Source organism: Anomaloglossus baeobatrachus, chromosome 5 (genome assembly GCF_048569485.1).
Source record: "Anomaloglossus baeobatrachus isolate aAnoBae1 chromosome 5, aAnoBae1.hap1, whole genome shotgun sequence".
Classification (NCBI taxonomy): domain Eukaryota; kingdom Metazoa; phylum Chordata; class Amphibia; order Anura; family Aromobatidae; genus Anomaloglossus; species Anomaloglossus baeobatrachus.
Genome location: NC_134357.1, coordinates 525551972 through 525572595, shown reverse-complemented (window position 1 = coordinate 525572595; position 20624 = coordinate 525551972). Strand labels below are relative to the sequence as shown.

Below are 20624 nucleotides of genomic sequence, written 5' to 3'. Positions count from 1 at the left end.
CCTCAGGGGGGTTTAGGTGTGAGATTGTGTACTGAATGAGTACTGCAATGTGTGAGACCAACAAAAGTAACAAATATTCATGTCCCTGAGTGGAACAAAATGGAAAAGTAAAAAAAATTAAAATACGTAAAAAAAAGTTCAAAAACACAGGAAAAGAAACACTCAAATCACAAAGAAAAACATTTTGCCACTAAAAATGCAGAATTTGCATTAAAACAAAAATAGGCAAAGTTAACATAATTGGTATCGCCACATCAAACTAACACAATGATTTTATAAAAAGACATAAAAAAAATTCTACAAATGAAATGTCAAATAGTCTTACAAAAAACAAGCCCTAATCTGGCTTATTTGGCAAAAAAATAAAAGGTTACAGCTCTCAGAATATGGCAATGCAAAAACAAGTTAATTTTTGTAAAGTATTGTTTTAGGGTGTAAAAGAAGCAAAGCATACAAATTAGAATCTGGTATAGCTGTAATTTTACTGATCAGAAGAAGAAAAAAAAAAAAAAAAAAAAAATCGGTCTTCTCATTTTGAATAGCACAAAATAAATATAAACACAGTAAACTAAATTGCTATTTTTTTTCCATTCTGCATCTGAAAAATATGAATAAAAAAATGTTATTAACCCAAAAATAGTACCAAAATAAATCTTCAATTCATAGTGCAACAATTAAAAATAAAGCAGTCTTGATGAACCACGCAAAAATAAAAATAAGGACTATTCTTGATTCATTAAACCTGAAAATTGTAATAATCCTCGGTTCACATTTATCCTGTGCTCTACGCTGAGCACTTAAAACAGTGTCTCCGTGTGAATCCAAATAAATAAGATTCAGACAATTTCTAAGTTGTATTGATTTCCAGAGCCAGTCAGCCTGGGGTATGCATGTAAAAACTAAGATAGACCAAAGTTATTCCAATGAACATTTATTAATGATCGGCAAACAGAACTTTGAAATGCAGTTATACCTACAAATGTTAATAAGACTACACACCTGGCGGATTTATAGTGAGTTTTCTGGGTGCTATTTGTATTTTAGAATAATAACATTTATTGGTAATTGCAAATAATTTGTAATCATTATTTAGGGTTTTAAATTACTCTCCCATTTTAATGTATGGCATTTGATATCACTTGACTACAATTGCTGTATGCTTTATTACAAATGTGTTATTGACAAGTAAAGAGGCAATAAAGGTAATGGCTACTTCCTCATGTGAACTCTCAGATGCTTACTAAGAGCTGATTTTGCAATAAAAGATTTGCCACATTCCGAACATGAATATGGTTTCTCCCCTCTGTGCCTTCTCTCATGAACATCAAGTACTGATTTATGAACAAAAGATTCCCCACATATAAAGCATGAAAACGGCTTCATCCCTGTGTGACTTCTCAGATGTACATTAAGAGTTGATTTTGCGGCAAAACATTTCCCACATTCTGAACATGAAAATGGTTTCTCCCCTGTGTGCCTTCTCTCATGTAATTCTAGTTCTGATTTCTGAACAAAACATACCCCACATTTAAAGCATGAATATGGCTTCACCCCTGTGTGAAGTTTCTGGTGTCTATTAAGATGTGTCTTTTGGTTGAAAGATTTATCACATTCTGAACATGAATATGGCTTTTCCCCTGTGTGAACTCTGTGATGGTTAGCAAGATCTGATCTCTGTTTAAAACATTTCCCACATTCGGAACATGAGAATGATTTCTCCACTTTCTCATTTATAACAACAGAACTTCTGTCTGGAACAAATATCCTATTTTGAGGAAATGAATATGAAGTATCTCCCGTTTGAATCCATTGATGTTCATCATCCTTACTTTCATTTTTAATTTGCTTAACAGTCTGTAATGAATCAGGAACGAAAAACAGTTGGACAGGGTAACATACTTTATATACACTGTGAGGTACTAAGGGTATAGATGGGACAATGACAGGCTGTTCATGTGTATTCTGCGTGACATGACGGTCATCCGCTGTAAAATCTGTAGATATCTCATGTTTTTTTGAGCTTCTGAAAAGTTCACCTGCCAAAAATGAAATTGATATTTTCTTTTAATTTTGGTTATATAATTTAAATATATTAGTATTTTATAACAGTTACCGTATTTTTCGTTTTACAAGACACACTGGATTATAAGACGGACCCCAAATTTAGAGAAAAAAATAGGTAAAAAAAAGAAACAAAGAGGGGGTCCGTCTTATATTCCGATGGTATTTTACCAGAGGGGAGGTGGCAGAGGGGTGCTGGAGTAGGGCGATAAGGCCAGTGTCCCAGATACTCTGTCGGCAGTGCGGGCTTCAAAGAAATGGCGCCTGGAGTCGGCGCATGCGCAGATTGAGCTCTTGGCTCAATGACAAGCTGAGATCTCATCAGCACACGTGCCACCTTCTGGCGCTATTTTCCTTAAGTCCACTACTGGGAGATAAATGGGCCGGAAGCCGCGTGTGCGCAGATGAGATCTTGAGCCGAGAGCTCCATCTGCGCATCCACCGACTCCGGGCGCCATTATTTGAAGCCCACATTGCTGACAAAGCATCTGGGGCGCCCACACACCACCCTGCTCCACACAGCTAGAAAAGCACCAGCAGCGAGCACAGCACCAACAGGCAGCACAGTCCCCGCAGCCAGCACAGCACCCATTCTCCACCTCCCAGTAAGCTACATTCAGATTATAAGACACACCCCTCATTTTCCTGCCAAATTTGGTCTTTGAGTTTCTAAATGTGGCTTTGTGAACGTAGCCTCAATTTGAGAACAAAATCTTGTAGACCATGAGGTCAGGCCACCACTGTTCTTGTGCAGTTTTTCACTTCTAGCCTGGCATCTTCCTAGGTTCATGTTTCAGTCTGCCTATCACCTCTATTGTCTGCCTATCACCTCTATTGTAGAGTAAAATGCTCATAGGTCTGTACTACTAGGTGGTGTCTTTCTCACACACTCACTGACTGACATATGCCCCATCATTCCACTGAAACTGCCCTGACCAAACTCACCAACGACCTACTCACCGCAAAAGTCAAGCGACACTACTCTGTCCTCCTCCTCCTGGACCTGTCCTCTGCCTTTGACACAGTAGACCACTCCCTTCTACTACAAATTCTCTCGTTCTGGGCATCACAGTCTTGGAGCTATCTTGGATCTCCTCATACTTAACCAACCGAACTTTCATCGTCTCCCACTCTCACACCACTTCCTCATCTCGCCCCCTATCTGTCGGGGTCCACCAAGGTTCAGTTCTTGGACCCCTGCTGTTCACCATTTACACCTTCGGCCTGGGACAGCTCATAGAGTCCCACGGCTTTCAGTATCATCTCTACGCTGATGATACACAGATCTACCTCTCTGGACTTGACATCACCTCCCTACTAACCAGAATCCCACAATGTCTGTCTGCTATTTCATCCTTTTTCTCTGCTCGATTCTGAAAACTGAACATGGACAAAACAGAATTCATTGTCTTTCCTCCTCCTCACTCAACCCCCCCCACCTGACATATCCATCAATGTCAATGGCTGCTCACTTTCCCCAGTGCCACATGCTCGCTGCCTGGGAGTAATCCTAGACTCTGATCTCTCTTTCAAGCCACACATCCAAGCCCTCTTCACCTCCTGCCACCTGCAACTCAAAAATATTTCCCGGATCCATACATTCCTTTCCCAAGAAGCTGCAAAAACCCTAGTACATACCCTTATTATCTTCCGCCTGGATTATTGCAACCTCCTGCTCTGTGGCCTCCCTTCTAACAGTCTTGCACCCCTACAATCTATTCTATGTTTAATCTTTCTTTATTAAAGTAAACAAGAGAATTTACAGGAAGAAAAAAAAAAGAAGATTCAAATACGTGATTACTTCATGTCAACTTACAGAGAAGAGTATAAGCCACATCCTAACTAACACCTCTTCTCTTACTATCATAAGGCACGCATACGACATGTAACCACCTTTTATAATACAGACAATCTCCTTCCAATTGAGAACTACACCTCAAACAAAGTGAGGCTACTGCCGAAAACAAAAAAGAAAAGGAAAAAAATTTGAAGATTTAACGAGAACTAGAGAGAAAGGAAAGTAGCAAGGGGGAAAGATAAGGAAAAGAAGAGAAGGAAAAGGGGGAGAGAAGAGCAACAGAAAGAGAGGGAGGGAAGGCATGGTAGGGATTACCTCCCCAGTACTCGGGCCGCTACATTGGACTGACGTAACACGCGTCATGCGTTACCAATAAGGTTCTGAAATGGTAGAGAATCAAGAGCCAGGGTCCAGGGGGTCCAGATCCTAAGAAATTTATCCACTGAGTCATTAGTTTCTGCCGTTAGGGACTCCATCCTGTGGATGATGGCCATCTCCGCAAACCACTCCCTCACAGATGGCACCCCAGTCGATTTCCAGTATCTCGGGATCACCATGCGTGCCGCCATAAGACAGTATCTCAGAAGGCCCGCTTTCTGTGATTTAAGCGATCCCGGGAGAATTGAAAGCAGCGCCATCTGAGGGGAACCCACCAACTGCTCTCCGCAAATCACAGCGTATGCTTTGAACACGGACCTCCAGAAAGGTTGTATCAATGGGCAATCCCACCAGATATGCAGCATTGTCCCCATTCCCCTTCCGCACCTCCAGCAGCTGAGACCCCGGGAAATATTGCGTGTAGAGTATCCGGGCACCTGTACCAACGGGTCAGAATCTTATAATTTTTTTCCTATGCTGCACAGGCGATGGAAAATTTATGAGTGAGGATAAAGGACTTTTTCCAGTCCTCCTCAGGAATGAAAGTCCCCAAATCTCTATTCCACTTCTCGATATATTTAAGGTCTCCCATGTCCGCCTCTGTAATCAGGAAGGAGTAAACCAGAAACAAGAGATGCCCGGGAGAATCCTCCCGCAAAAACAATTGTTCAAATTTTGTGGGCTGAGCCGCAAAAAGCCCAAGTCTGTTGTCAACCATTAAGAAGGACCTAAGTTGAAGGTATTCCAGCCAAGCCGTTGGATGCCGACCCTCTGGGAGCAAAAGGGCCGAAAAGGGGGGTACTTCCAAACCGTGCAAAGTCTGGGCTATCCGTGTGTCCTCACCCCTCCTCCAACCTAAGAAACGCTCGACTCCCATCCCTGGGGGGAACTCCGGGTTAGAGAAAAGCGGTGAGAGTGGACCAGGACCCCTAGAGAGAGATCCCTGCCTGCACTTAACGTCCCAGACCCTCAGGGATGCCCTGAGAAACTCCGCCTCTCCATCTATCCGTCCCCTCTGCAGCGGTGTGATCCACGGGAGGAACCGCAGGGGCGTTTCGGACCAAACCTGCTCCAGACTCACCCATTGATTAGTGCTCCTATTAAATTGCCAATCCATTAGTCTCAGCAGAAGAGATGCTTTGTGGTACTTTTTAAAGTCTGGCAACCCTGCCCCCCCCTCTCCCTTACCTCTACTCAACACTCTCCTCCCCACCTGAGAGCTCCTCCCTCCCCACACAAATTTGTTAATAATTGACTGTATTCTGGTGAAGAAAAACGATGGTAGTGCTATAGGGGCCGTTTGAAAGATATATAGAAAACGAGGGAGAACATCCATCTTGATGACATTAATACGTCCAAACGAGGACAGTTTCTGTCTATCGATTTGTTTAAGATCTCTCATAGTGCGTTCCAACAAAGGGAGGTAATTGAGGTGAAAAATCTTGGTACTGTCCCGTGGTACCGCCACCCCCAGATAAGTCAGGGCCGATGTCTGCCATCTAAAAGGAAAGTTGGATGCAATATGATCTACTTCCCTCCCCGGCAGAGTGAAATTCAAGGCTTCTGATTTATTATAGTTAACTTTAAAGTTGCTTATATTTCCGAAGTTCTCAATTTCCTTAACCAAGGAGGGAAAGGATATGTGGGGCTGTGTAATGTATAGGAGGAGGTCATCTACATATAATGCCGCTTTACAATGATGCTCTCCCACCTCTATCCCTTTTATATCTGGGTTCTGTCTAATGGCCAAAGCTAAATGCTCCATTACGAGAACAAATAGGAGGGGGGATAAGGGACAACTCTGTCTGGTACCATTTTTTATGCTAATTGGCGCGGACAAGGACCCATTTACCTTTATTCTGGCAGTCGGTGTACTATAAAGGGAGGCCACTCCTCTAAGGAACCTGTCACCTATCCCCACCTGTCTCAACGCTGCCAACATGAAACTCCAGCTGACCCGGTCGAAGGCTTTCTCCGCATCTATGGAAAGTAAACACATAGGTAGTGCCTTTGCCTTCGCCCGAGCCAGCAGAAGAAACGTCTTATTCGTGTTGTCTCTTGCCTTTCGGCCCCCCACAAAACCCACCTGGTCCGTGTGTATCACTTTTGGAAGCAAAGGTGCCAGTCTATTGGCGAGAGCTTTTGAAAAGAATTTGACATCTATATTAATCAATGATATGGGACGGTAATTGGAGACATTAACCGGGTCCTTCCCTGGCTTCAGAATTACACATATATGCGCCTCTAGAGACTGAGGAACAAAAGATGCTCCAGCAGGCACCGAGTTAAAGACCCGTGTCAAAAAGGGGACAATTTGTTCCCTAAAAATTCTAAAAAATTTAGTTGTAAAACCATCCGGTCCCGGGCTCTTACCTACTGGGGTGTCTCTGATAACCGAAGATATCTCCTCTTCCGTAAAATCTGACTCCAGCGTCTCAATTTCTGATTGCGCTAGCCTAGGCAAGGTAGTCCGCTGGACATAGTCCTCAATCTTATTATTGAGTGCCGTCGGAGACATATCAGTAAACTGACCCTTTGTTGTACAGGTCCCCATAAAAGGCACGGAACTCTTCAGCTATTTTAACCGGGTTCTGAATCATATGTCCTCCTCTGTCCTTAATTTTCGGGATATGATTTGTGAGTTTCCTCGGGTGAATAAACCTGGCTAATGCCCTTCCACACTTGTCTGCATGTTCATATAAGTATCTCAGTAAACGTACCCTCTGTGCATAGTATTTTTGATCTAAGAGCCCCCTAAGTTCCTCCCGGGATCGCACCAATTCAGCGTACACCGAGGCCGATAAGGATTTTTTGTGGGATGCCTCCAAGGTCTGTATTCGCTGAACCAAAGAGGTAATCAGAGAGGCCCTCTCCCGTTTAAGTCTTGATCCATGCTTTATTAATATACCCCGCACCACACATTTAAGGGCCTCCCACTGTGTCGGCAAGGCCGTCTGGTCCTGAGCGTGAATTTCCAAGAAATCACTCATCACCTGTCGTATTTCTGCTACACATAAGTCGTCTTTAAGTAGATGTTCATTAAGACGCCACGTCCATGGTCGCCGCGAACCGTCTGGGGGAGTGAGTTGGACGAACACCGGTGCATGGTCCGATAGACATATAGACCCTATGGAGGCCTGGGCTCGCCATGGCATGGCGTGTTGGCTAATCCACAACATATCTATACGGCTGTAAGATGAATGAATTGGGGAGAAATAAGAGTAATCCCTCTCCGAGGGATGCAGTGCCCTCCAAATATCAACCAATTGTAATGCTTGCAACTTTTTCCCTAGTGCCAACATCCTTTTTTGTGAAATAAAACGCCGCCCCGAGGAGGTATCAATTGCCGGTTCAAAGGTGAAATTAAAGTCCCCCCAGCTATTAAAGTCCCTTCTGCAAATTCCGCCAGCCGAGACAGGAGGGAAGAGCATGCCACAGTGGGTCTGGAGTTGGGTAAATACCAGTTAGCTACGGTATATACACCCACACCAATCTGGAGCTTCAGAAATATAAGTCTACCCTCAGGATCCACCAAAGAGTCGATCACGGAGAACACCAATGACTTATGGAGAGCAATGGAGACCCCCCCGGATTTAGCAGTCGGGTTAGGGCTGTGAAACCATGTTGTGTAAAATCTATCCCTAAGAACTGGGACCTGGCCTGCTTTAAAATGGGTCTCTTGTAATAATAACACCTGAGTCCTCTGTTTATGCATAGCATAAAATATTTGCGATCTCTTTTGCGGCACAGTCAACCCTTTACAATTAAGGGAGCCAAAATTAAGTTGCGTCATGCCGAGCACTGGGGTCCCACACCTAAGGATAGGGATGAAGAAGGGAAAAGAGAGATGACCAGAGTAAGGAGCAAGAAATGCAGCAAGAATCAAGAAAAGATTAGGCTGTGAAATAGAGAAAAAGAAAAGGGAAAACAAAGATTACAAACTGTAAGCCCAACAAATGCGGTAATTCCTGGGTATTGCTTTCAAGCGTCACTCAATCCGCGACGCGTAAACCCAAACCAGGCGTGTACTTTCCAGGACTGAAGCCCCCCCCTCCCAGGCCTCATTATAAAACCCAAACCACCGACAAACCCCAGCTCAGATGCGCACCCTGCAATCCCCCCACCCCCCCACGACCCACCCCCCTCAGGGGAAGGAAGGGAGGGAGAAGAGAGAGGTAGAAAGAAAAGAGAAAAGAAAAAAAAAAAAAACAGGGGGAAAGGAAAAAAGGGGGGAAGAAGGGGGGGAAGGAGAGAGAAAAAAAAAAAAAAAAGGGGGAAAGGAAAAAAGGGGGGAGGAGAGAAAAGAAAAAAAAAGGGGGGGGGACGGGGACAGGGGGGGACCGAGGGCCACAGGGGGCAAGAAGAAAGGGGGAAGAGAGAGGTCGTGGAGCACGGGCCCGAAAGGAGGCGATAAAAGGCCAAAGGGGACACAGAAGGAGGAAGCGGAAGGAAACATGAAAAACGGGGGTGTGTTAATCATAACCATACATGTCCTATATGAAACTGCTAGGAATTCTGTAAAAGCATGAAACTACAAGAATCGGTGGCAGGAGGGCAAAATTGTAGCGGCAGAGAGAGGGAACCGTTTTGACTCACGTCAGTTATTATATCTAGCGTTAAACCTCTCCCATGACTTCATTAACTTAAACTTAGCCCCTCAATCAGCCCTCCGCATCCAACCCCCAAATAACAATACTACTCAAGTACAGTATAAAGTGTGAGAAGCATACAAGCCCCGTCTTGACGAACATCAGTCCTTGGTAGATGGACGACCTCCTCCTCCCGTCTTCCTCTCCCCGCGATTACTTCTTGGAGGACGCTGAGGAAGCCCCCGAGAGAATTCTCTTGGAATAGAAGGCCAGTCCTCGATTTCAACTCTGGGGAGATTCAAGGCCTCCGAAAAGGGTGTCAGATCCTCTGGTGAATGAAGAACGTGCATTCGGCCGCCACTGCGGACTTGAAGGTGAAAAGGGAAGCCCCAGCTGTACACCAAGTCCCGTGACCGAAGGAGCTCCAACAGAGGCCGTAGTGCTCTCCTCCTCTGGAGAGTAAGACGAGAGAGGTCGGGTAGGATCTGCAACTTAATCTTTTGGAAAAGGATCGGTACCCCTTCCCGGAGCTTCAGCAGAATAGACTCCTTTTGTAAATAATGGTGGACCCGACAGATCACGTCCCGCGGGAACTCCGAGTCCGCTGGTTTGGGTCCCAAGGATCTGTGTGCTCTATCAAGTTCGATCTCTGTGGCTGGAGGGAGCCCCAATATCTTGTTGAAGATTCTTTGGAGGACACGTGGGAGTTCCCTGGAATCAACGGACTCTGGCAGACCCCGTACTCTTAAGTTGTTGCGTTGTCCTCTGTTCTCTGCATCGTCCAGTGCTTCAGTCAGGTAGTGGAGCTGGCGAGATTGGGTCTCTAGCAACTCTTTATGAGAGGATAAGTCCTTCTGAATTTCTTGTAATTGGGTCTCCTGAGACAGGACCCTTGTATCTATATTCTGCACACTGGAACGCACTTCTGTCAGCTCTGACCTGCACGCCTTCTCCAATCTGGAGATATAGCCTTCCATGTCCTCTCTGGATGGGATGCTGATGATTCTTGCTCTGAGCTCCCTTAGCTCCCTCAGGACACCGGAACCTTCCTGTCCCAGCCCCAGAGTGCTGACATGCTGAGAAATCTGGCTGGTGGAGTGCTCCATACTCTCCATATCTTCTATATTAGCTCTGACCTCTGTGCCTGTCACAGCAGCTGCAGAGCCACTGAGTAGCAATGGGCTGGAGGTCCAGGGAGCCCCATCCTCCTGTCCCTCCTGGAGCTCCATTGACAGTGAAGGGCTCAGGGGCAAAGTCAGATCCCTCTCCCCTCCTCCAGGAGAAGATGCAGAGTCTGCAAGGCCCAGGCCTCTCACCTGCCGCCCGTCCACCTCCTCTCCCTCTGCCAGGACCTGCTCCCCATGCTGTGAAGACACCAGAGCCTGCTCCCTCCGAGTACCTGGCTCCTCAAAACCCCACTTCTCCAGCTGCACAGGATCTGTCACCATCTGGATTCCTGCCTCCACCTTCTGCTCCTCGGACTGTTCTCTGCTGTGGGCCTCTGACAGGTACTCTGTGCGCCCCCTCCCCCGCTGCATAGCTGACAAGGCCAGCGGCCATCTTACTTCCCTCCTGCTCCATCTGTGCCACTCTTGGTTTAGCCAGAAATCACTGGATGCTGCCTCGATTCTGCCTGGAAAGGTGTCCCTGAGCTCCCCTCCGCCTTCTTGTGCTCATAGTCCGGGATAGAGGGCCGAAAAAATTAATGTAGAAGTTGATTTCCTGGGGGATAAGGGGGAGCTGATTCAAAAGCACAACCTCACTCCCTCATGGCCAGGACACGCCTACAATCTATTCTAAACTATGCTGCCCGGCTAATCCACCTGTCCCCCCGCTACTCCCCGACCTCTCCTCTACGACTACAGTTCAAAGCACTAACCATAACATACAAAGCCATCCACAACCTGTCTTCTCCCTACATCTGTGACCTAGCCTCCCGGTACTTACCTGCATGTAACCTTCGATCCTCACAAGTTCTCCTTCTCTACTCCCCTCTCATCTCCTCTTCCCACCATCGCATCCAAGATTTCTCCCGTGCCTCCCCCATACTCTGGAATGCTCTGCCACAACACATCAGACTCTCGCCTACTTGATAAGCTTCAAAAGGAACCTGAAGACCCACCTCTTCCGACAAGCCTACAACCTGCCGTAACCCTCAGTCTGATATAGCACCACACAACCAGTTGTACCCTAACCTACTACCTATCCCTTGTAGACTGTGAGCACTTGCGGGCAGGGACCTCTATCCTCCTGTACCAGTCTGTGCCTTGTATTGTTTATGACTATTGTACTTGTCCCTATTATGTATACCCCTTTCACATGTAAAGCACCATGGAATTGATGGCGTTATAATAATAATAAATAATAATAATAATAATAATATGCACTTTAAGGCCTCTTTCACCCATCCGTGCATTTAACACACGTGTATAATGGTCCGTGGGGAATGTATGTAAGGCCATCTATGTGTCCTTGTGTGTTCTATCTATCTGTGTGACATCCAGACAGCATGAACTTGTATACTTACCTGTTTCCGATTCTGCTGTTATTTCCGGGTCAGTGCAGTGAATATGCATGAGCATAATGAGTGGAACCCAGAAGCGACAGCAGGGCTGGAAACAGATAAGTATAATTTTTTTTTTTTTTTAAAGGGACAGGTGTTTTCTTTGGTACGTGACACATGCATCACATCAGTGTGCGGTCCGTGTGACACCCGTGTTGCTGGCAGAAAAAAACACCATGTCGCAGTGTGAAACAAAGGTATGAATGCCTTGATTATTAATTTTGTTTCTACAGATTGCCTAGTTTGTTTGTTTTTCTTTGTAAAAAATAAAACAAAAGAAAACAATAAAAAACTGCATGTGCGAATTCAAACTCCTCGAGTTCCCCATGGACTTCAAGTATACTCTAGTTGCGCCCATCTGAGCATCCAACTGTTCATTACTAGTAGTGAGCATGGTAGTACTCGCTCATCACTAATGTACATACTATGAAATACTTCTTTATGCTGTAACATTAAACCATAGCACTGACACTTTTCACTGTCATTTCAGTCCTATAGTGCAGGCCCCAATTACCACCTCAAAGCCCATAATTTGGCCAATGATTTCAATTAAAAAAATTAGACCATATCAGACAGGAAATTTTCTCCCAATTCTCTAATATTATGCATTCTCGTCCTTCCTACAGTTCATCAACCTAACTTACTGTCTTGAACCAGTCACATAAGAAGTTACCTATCTCCTCGTTTCCTTTCAGCTTACAACCTGCACTAGACTATTCCCTCTCACCAGGGTCGGAACGATCGTGGTTGTAGGGATCACAACTGTGAGCGGGCCCGGGGATCAAGGGGGCCCGTCTGCCCTAGCTGGATGTACGTCCTTGAGTGCAGTACCAGCTGAAAGGCACACTGTGAGCCAAAGAAAAGTCAGTAGCTTTTATTGGAGTCCCAGTGACTGAGGGCGGCTCATGACAATGATGTCACGCATTGCCATAGCACGGACACCAATGAAAGCTGCCGGCTTCTGATCGCTGGCTACACAGGAGGACACTGCACGACATGGGAGTTGGTGAGAGGGGGTACAATGTTTTTTTTTTGCGTTAGAACAGAGACATATTTACCAGGATAGAGACTTTATATACCAGGAGGGCCCCAGGAGCAGGACAATATATACCAGGAGGGAGACAGTATATACCAGGAGGGAGAGAGTATATACCAGGAGGGAGAGAGTATATTCCAGGAAATGGGCCAGTATATACCGGGATGGGCCCTGTAGGGGGACAGTATTTACAAGGAGAGAGACAGTATTTACCAGAGAGACAGCATATACCAGGAGGGGGCCAGTAGATACAAGGAGGGGCCCATACAGGGGACAGTATATATCAGGATAGGGGACATATATACCAGGAGGGGACAGTATAAACCAGGATGGGCAAAGGAGGGGGACAGTATATACCATTAGGTGGACATATATTCCAGGATAGGGGACATATATACCAGGAAGGAGTCCAAGCTGGGGTACATTAGAACATGATTGGGGACATTACTACATAATGGGGGAGGAGCACAACTTGTATGTCTTTATAGGATTTAGATATGACCAACATGTGCGGAGGCCAGGTCCAACTTTTGCAAAGGGGTCCATTGAACTCTAGTTATGCCACTGCCTTTCACGTCTTCCAGTTTCTCTCTTTGGCGGTCACCACCCACCTAGCTAAAATACTTAACCTCTCCCTTTCATCTGGTATCTTGCTTCTCCGGCTTCAAACACACCATTATACACCCATTACTTAAAAAAAACATCTGAATATCTGTCAGCCAGAACTCCGCTGCTAAATATATCTCTTTTTTCCCAATACATTATTACTCACACCCATTAAGCTCTACACAGTTCTGCACCTCCCTACATCTCCTACCTCATTTTTGTCTACCACCCTGTTTCACAAATTGCCAAAGACTAACAACCCTAATAATCTGAACCTTCCACTGCTATTTCCAAGACTTCTCTCGCGCTGCCCTAGTTCTTTGGAATGCACTACTCCAGACAATTTGACTAATTCCTAGTAAGGCCCTGTGCGCACTAGAAAATGGAATTTTCTTAAGAAAATTCCGCACCTTCTGAAAGATTACCGCACCTGTGGTAAAAAAAACCCGCAGCGATAAACACCCGAAAACCGCATGCGGTTTTACCGCGGTTTTTCCACGGGTTGGTACCTGTGTTTTTATGCCTTCAATCCAATAAAGTACATTGAAAAAAAAAAATATATATGTGTTGTCATTTCCTTCTTCTTCTTAGGCCCCCTTTCACACGTCCGTGAAAATCACGCACGTGTTTCACGGACGTGTCAAAGGTGCGTTTTCCCCTCCGTGTGCCGTGTTTATGGCACTACGTGTGTTCTCCGTGTGTTATACGTAATAACACACGGAGAACGGAAAGCCCTGCCTTACCTGCTTCTTCCGGAGCTGTCTGTGGTGCTGAATGACAGTGTCCGGCACAGGCCACGCCCCGCTGACACTGCTTCCGGGCCCCAGTGAAGAAGATGCGTTGTTCAAATTCACTGGGGGACGGATGCAGGTGACAGCCGTGGCAGAGACTGCAGGACTCATGGAGGTGATATCATCAAAAATCCAGATTTTTATAATGTCATACATTTTTATGCTAACTCCATGTTATTCATATTTAGACAAGAGAAACTAGGAGTAATTCCACATATCTATATTAAAAGATCATATTTTATTATAATTTGATACAAAAAAGTGGTCAACATAAAAAACACATTTAAAAATGCAGTGTTACAGTGTATAAAACACACAAGGATGCGTAGGGTGAATGCGCCATGATTCAGTTAATTCAAGGGAATCTCAAAATTACAATAAATATTATAATTTCATTCGTAGTTCCTTTAGTTATAAGAAATGGGTAAAGACAGGGGATAATAGATGTAAGTTTTACTAATATTGTGCTGGGCTAATACCAGAATATCTTAGTAACAACCAATAGCTGTGGAATATATCACATTTGTCAAACTGTGCAGACAGAATTCAATGGCAAGGGCTTGCCTATATAGGAATGCAAATTAATTCAATAGATTCTGCATACACCAATTTAACAGTCACATTTAGCTCAATATAGGACAATTGCAGGAAACTTCCAACTTCTGTAATCTGTGGCTATTATGGATATCACTGCAGACTACAAGCCCAAGTATTATAAGCCAGTGTATATTCACATAAATAACTCAATTCATTGTGCATGAAAAGAGAAAGCAAAAAGGGTCTGCCACAGTTATACAGCTATTCCGTGCTATCTACAGCGAGGCCCATAAGCACACCATTATCTGTCATGTAAATTACCCATATGGAGTATTGGTGGGTCAGCAGCGCATCCTCCTACACCCCAAGGACTCGTGGAGGTGAGTATGTGTTTTTTTTATTTTTAAAATGACATGTGTGTTTCTCCGGCGCTTGTCATGTGAACCCGCACTGCCAGAGAAACACGAACATGCATCCGTGTGGAGCACACGGGCTCACGTGTGCTCCAAACGGAAACACGGGCCAATGACGGCACACGTGCGTGCACATAAACCCATTGATTTTAATGGGTTTACGTGTGCCCGTGATTCCGGTACATGCGGGCACGGATCTAGCACGTACCGGAGACACGTGCGTGTGAAGGGGGCCTTAGATAGATAGATAGATAGATAAATAGATAGATGATAGATAATGGATGGATAGATAGATAGATAGAGGGATAGATAATGGATAGATGGATGGATAGATAGATATTACAGTTTTTATTTCTTATGTGTGTGTTTCCCCCCCCAAACAGTATTTCTCATACAGCAGTGACCCTGCAGGACCTTGAATCTGAGTTCTCACAGGGTCACTACCAGTCAGTGACGTCACTCTATTACCGCTTGTGAGGCCCTGAAATTCTTGAGAGCGGTAAAGTGTTCACATCACCGACCGCGAGAAATGTCCTGGAGTTACCTCTGCAGCCTTGTTAACGGAATGAGGCTGCATTGAGTACTAGCTCTCAGATGCCACTGGATCAGTGTGCAAGCGTCGTGGGACCTCGTGTGGATTACTTCGGACCTGGAGATATATTTGGGGATTTTAATAAAGTGGTGAAAGAGGGGGATTTTTTGTGTTTTATTTCAAATAAAGGATATTTCGGTGTGTGTGTTTATTTACTGTCACTTACAGTTTAGTGATGGCGTGTCATAGATGCTGCCATTGCTAATCTTGGACTTAGTGGTAGCTATGGGCTGCCATTACCTTCTTATTACCCCAATTGCCACCGCATCACGGCAATCGGGATTAGCCAGGTAGAGTCCCAGGACTATCGCATCTAATGCATGCGGCAATTCCGGGTGGCTGCTGGCTGATATTTTTAGTCTGTGGAGCTGCCCATAACGTGGGGCTCCCCATCCTGAGAATACCAGCCCTCAGTCGTGTGGCTTTATCTTAGCTGGTATCAAAATTGGGAGACCGCACAATGGTTTTTTAAATTATTTATTTATTTATTTTACTGCACGATAAAGACCCACCCACCGGCTGCTGTGATTGGTTGCAGTGAGACAGCTGTCACTCAGTGTAGGAGCGTATCTGCCTGAAACCAATCACAGCCACCGGTGAGCAGGGAAGGCGTGAATATGTTATGAGCCTAATGAGCGGCGACTCTGGAAGATGAAAGAGCTGCCGCGGCAGCAGTGTGAGAACTGCCCGGTGATCGGTGAGTATGAAGCGCTTGCTCCTACACCTTTGCGCCCGATTCTGGTCCCCATAGACTTTATATGGGGAGCAGTATCTGGCCAAAACCAGCCCTCTGAATGTACGTTGCTGATTTCTATGTGTTTGTGCATTATAGATGTATGTGTCTGTGTGTGATATTTGTGTTTTCTCTCTGCTCTATTTCCTCTTCCTCTCCTAGTGACATCACTTCCTTGCAAAACGCAGGGTATTGATGATTACTATGTCCCGAAAAACGCCGGGAATAACGCAATGAAACGCACATAATTTGCTACCAGCGTTATTCTCTGCGGTATTTCATGATTACATTACAGTCAATGGTGTAAAATACCGCAGGTACCTGTGGAAAAGAAGTGACATGCACATTAATTCTGCAGCGGAAATTCCGCAGCAAAACCTGTTGGTGAAAAAAACTGCAGTGTGCGCACAGCATTTTTTTTTTCACCATAGGTTTTGCTGGGGAAGGACTGCAGCAAGCTTATGAACATTTTCTGCAACAAAACATGAAAGCAAAACCGCGGTAAAAACCGCAGTGTGCGCACAGGGCCTAATCCCAGTTTTAGATATGCATTTTTTTTTTACACTGTCCAACTATTATACCTGATGTAATACTTATATCGGCATCCTCGATGGGGGAGGGGGACAGGACAGCGAGGAGACCCCGGTATGGGCATTACACCTAACTAATCTAACCATGTCCCTCATATATTCTGTTTACACACAGTCCATGCAGTTAATAGCACTTTGTGCTAGTGAACAGTTCATGCAGCATTATTTGAATACACTATTTATTTGGGCCACACGTTTTACCATTTTACTTTCGTGTCTTACCTATTTCCTCATAGATTGCAAGATTGCGAGCAGGAACCTCACTCCTCTTGGTATCTGTTGAATTATGTGTTACTCTGATATCGTCTGTATATGTCTCCTCTGAATTGTAAAGTGCTGCAGAATATGTTGGCCCTATAGAAATCAAAAAGAGATATCATAGCCATCCCAAAAGCCTGCAAAATGGCTGAGAAAAATGATGTCATCATATTTACAGACTCCCTACATACAGAACATGGGTGTTTAAAAATTACATCAACCTATCTTCACTGCAGCAATTATTATTAAAGAAGTTTATTTAATCATATCTATTACCTGGTGATTTGAGGAGCTGGGGATTCTCCATCATGATGTCCTTGTACAGATCTTTATGTCCTTCTAAATACTCCCACTCCTCCATGGAGAAATGGATGGTGACATCCTGACTCCTTATAGGAACCTGACACATACAATGATACCGTCATCCCCCGATCCCTTCATAGCGTTACTGTATAATGCCCCAGCATTCCCAGCAGTGTCACCTCTCCAGTCAGCAGCTCAATCATCTTGTAGGTGAGTTCTAGGATCTTCTGGTCATTGATGTCCTCATGTATCAGGGGGTGAGGTGGAGGCCCCGTGATTGGGCTCAGGGGTCTTCTCCATCCCTCAGACACAGGGTCCTGACAGCGCTCACTAGAGGTCTTCTTCACTACTGTGTAATCCTGGTTATGGAGAGACACATTAATAAGTCTCACTACAGACATTTCCAGAGTCCTCACCTCTCCAGTTCTGTCCATCTGCTATTCCCATAGATAAGAATGAGGTAATGTGACGTCATCAGAATCTCTCACCTCTCCAGTAAGCCGGAAGAGGATCTCTAGGGTGAGGTGTAATATCCTCTCCATCATCTTGTCCCTGGTCCTATCCATTATTGACCGGTCAATCGGGAAAATTCTGTTATATAGATGATCTAAACTGAGAGAATCCGATAGTGTAGGAACCTGAATGGCATGTAAAATCCTAAGGAATAACATGTAATAATAATAATAATAATAATAATAATAATAATAATAATAATACAATTACTGGGGATAATAAGGGAACATATAAGGAAATATAAAAAGTGTAGATATTATATTCTCTCTTTTGTTATGAACTGGGACATGAAGGTATTTCCTTTATGTGAAAGTGTCTCAGGCTCTGACATAGCTTTGTCTTCAGATGCTACAGTCAATTTCTGGCCACAAATGGGTTGACAACATGAATGGCACGTAAGCAGATTAGATTATTATGGGTTGGGATAGTCACACACTAAACATACTGGCATCACTGGTATAAAAAAGTCAAAATTGAAAGTGTGCCAATTATTACGATAATACATTTATTACTCTCTCAGAACCCAAATAATAAAGAGTTATGGAAAGACTTGATGAATAATAAAACATTATGCTCAACTGTCCTAATCCCTCACCTGTCTTATGTAGACTGTGAGCCCTCGAGGGCAGGGTCCTCCATCCTCCTCTACCAGTCTGTGCCTTGTTTTGTTTATGATTATTGTCCTTCTCCCTACGATGCGTAACCCTTTCACACGTAAAGCGCCATGGAATAAATGACGCTATAATAATAAATAATAATAACGTCTTATGAGAGAAGCACTGGAAGAAACAAAAACTGGTGATGAGGACTGGGAATTGCAGACGCATAGGACAGGTGAAGTTCAAAAATGAACAATGAGGTGACAATGTGAGAGCAGAGAAGCACTGAAACGGCTTGAGAGCAAACAGGAACGCCGAGGAGACGCTCCGAGGGCAGAGAGGGAGCGCCGAGGAGACACCCCGAGGGCAGAGAGGGAGCGCCGAGGAGACGGCCCAAGGGCAGAGAGGGAGCGCCGAGGAGACGGCCCAACGGCAGAGAGGGAGCGCCGAGGAGACGGCCCAACGGCAGAGAGGGAGCGCCGAGGAGACGGCCCAAGGGCAGAGAGGGAGCGCCAATGAGAGACTAGGTGTTGACCTGAAGACAGAATGAAGCACCAAGGAGGTTGCCTGACTGCTTGGAGGAGCGCCGAGGAAGAAGCCTGAGGGCAGAGAGGAGCACTGAAGTGATGGCAAGAGAGCAGATAAACACTGCCTAGGTAAAAAGAGGTCAGTGAGTACACGTCATGAGTGTGGATTTCTAAGAACAAGAACTAAGGTGTGAAATATGATCGGAAACTTGAAAGAAAGTTGACGGATCTGTGTTGCTTATGTGACAGATCAGACAGGGACATTGGACCAGTGAAGAATCCAAAAAAGACCTTTATTGAATCTGGGAACAAAAAGAACAGATTTGGGGCGCCACCCGGTAATTAAACACCGAGGAATATGCAACAACAGTCCTTAGACTAAAATCAAGCAGGGTGGGCAAGATAGCACTATCCCACGTGGCAACTGATCTCCAAATCTCTAATAGTCCATACAAGGGCAATAGGACATGGCTGCAGCAACAGATGAGCCAAGATCTTAATCTGTGTGTATGCCACCAAGGCGCCACTTTCCTGAAGGCAGCCGGGAGATTAATGTGCGCACGCGTCAACACCGGTGCTATATTACTGACACCTGCAAGCAGATCGATCTACGTAAGAATGGCATCGGTGCTGAACTTTAAAGGGAACCTGTCAGCAGAAATTTCCCCTAAAACCTCACAGATTCCCCCTCTGCAGCTCGTGGGCTGCATTCTAGAAAGGTCCCTGTTATTATTGTGCCCCCTTTCTGACCAAAAAAAAGAGTTTATAAAGAGGTACATTTTTGGCTTCGGATTCTATAAATCAGACACGGGGGCGGGCAGCCTGATGGCCGTTATTCTGCCCCCTGGTCCTGTATGCCGCCCCCATCGCTGATTTCCATACTTTTGGACGCCGCCCACTGCTCCAGCCATCCCCGCGCATGCCCAGTGCCAGTCTCACGGGACTGAGCACTGTGACTGCTGGTGACGTGTGCGCAGGCAAGTGATTATGGGCGGGACTGTGACTGTTATCAGCAAGTACCCGCCCATAATCTTGTGAGCGTGCAAACCTCTCCAGCGTCACACTGTGCTCAGTGTAGATGCTAGACTGTATGGGCTGCTTCCAGGGATGACGTCCCTTTGTCACGTGATAGGGGCGTGTTCAAAATACTATCACGTGACAAAGGGATGTCATACCTGGAAGCAGCCCATACAGTCTAGCATCTACACTGAGCACAGTGTGACGCTGGAGAGGTTTGCGCGCTCACGAGATTATGGGCGGGTACTTGCTGATAACAGTCACAGTCCCGCCCATAATCACTTGCCTGCGCACACGTCACCAGCAGTCACAGTGCTCAGTCCCGTGAGACTGGCACTGGGCATGCGCGGGGATGGCTGGAGCAGTGGGCGGCGTCCAAAAGTATGGAAATCAGCGATGGGGGCGGCATACAGGACCAGGGGGCAGAATAACGGCCATCAGGCTGCCCGCCCCCGTGTCTGATTTATAGAATCTGAAGCCAAAAAGGTACCTCTTTATAAACTCTTTTTTTTGGTCAGAAAGGGGGCACAATAATAACAGGGACCTTTCTAGAATGCAGCCCACGAGCTGCAGAGGGGGAATCTGTTAGGTTTTAGGGGAAATTTCTGCTGACAGGTTCCCTTTAAACAGAGGAAGATACTTACACCAGAGTCAGCTGAGGCTCCGTGTCAGAGATAAAGACCCTACCAACAGTACCTCCCCGCCGCCCAAGCAGCTCAT

General features: G+C 45.4%; 1 protein-coding gene across 1 annotated transcript in view; it reads right to left on the bottom strand.

The window, feature by feature from the left end:
* Positions 1–559: 559 nt before the first annotated feature.
* LOC142312895 (uncharacterized) overlaps positions 560–20624 on the bottom strand; it is a 77472-nt gene continuing 57407 nt past the window's right edge. Inside the window, exon 8 of the mRNA XM_075351881.1 lies at positions 560–2036. Coding sequence (XP_075207996.1) covers positions 1210–2036 — 827 coding nt within the window. The 3' untranslated portion in view covers positions 560–1209. The remainder of the gene's footprint in view (positions 2037–20624) is intronic.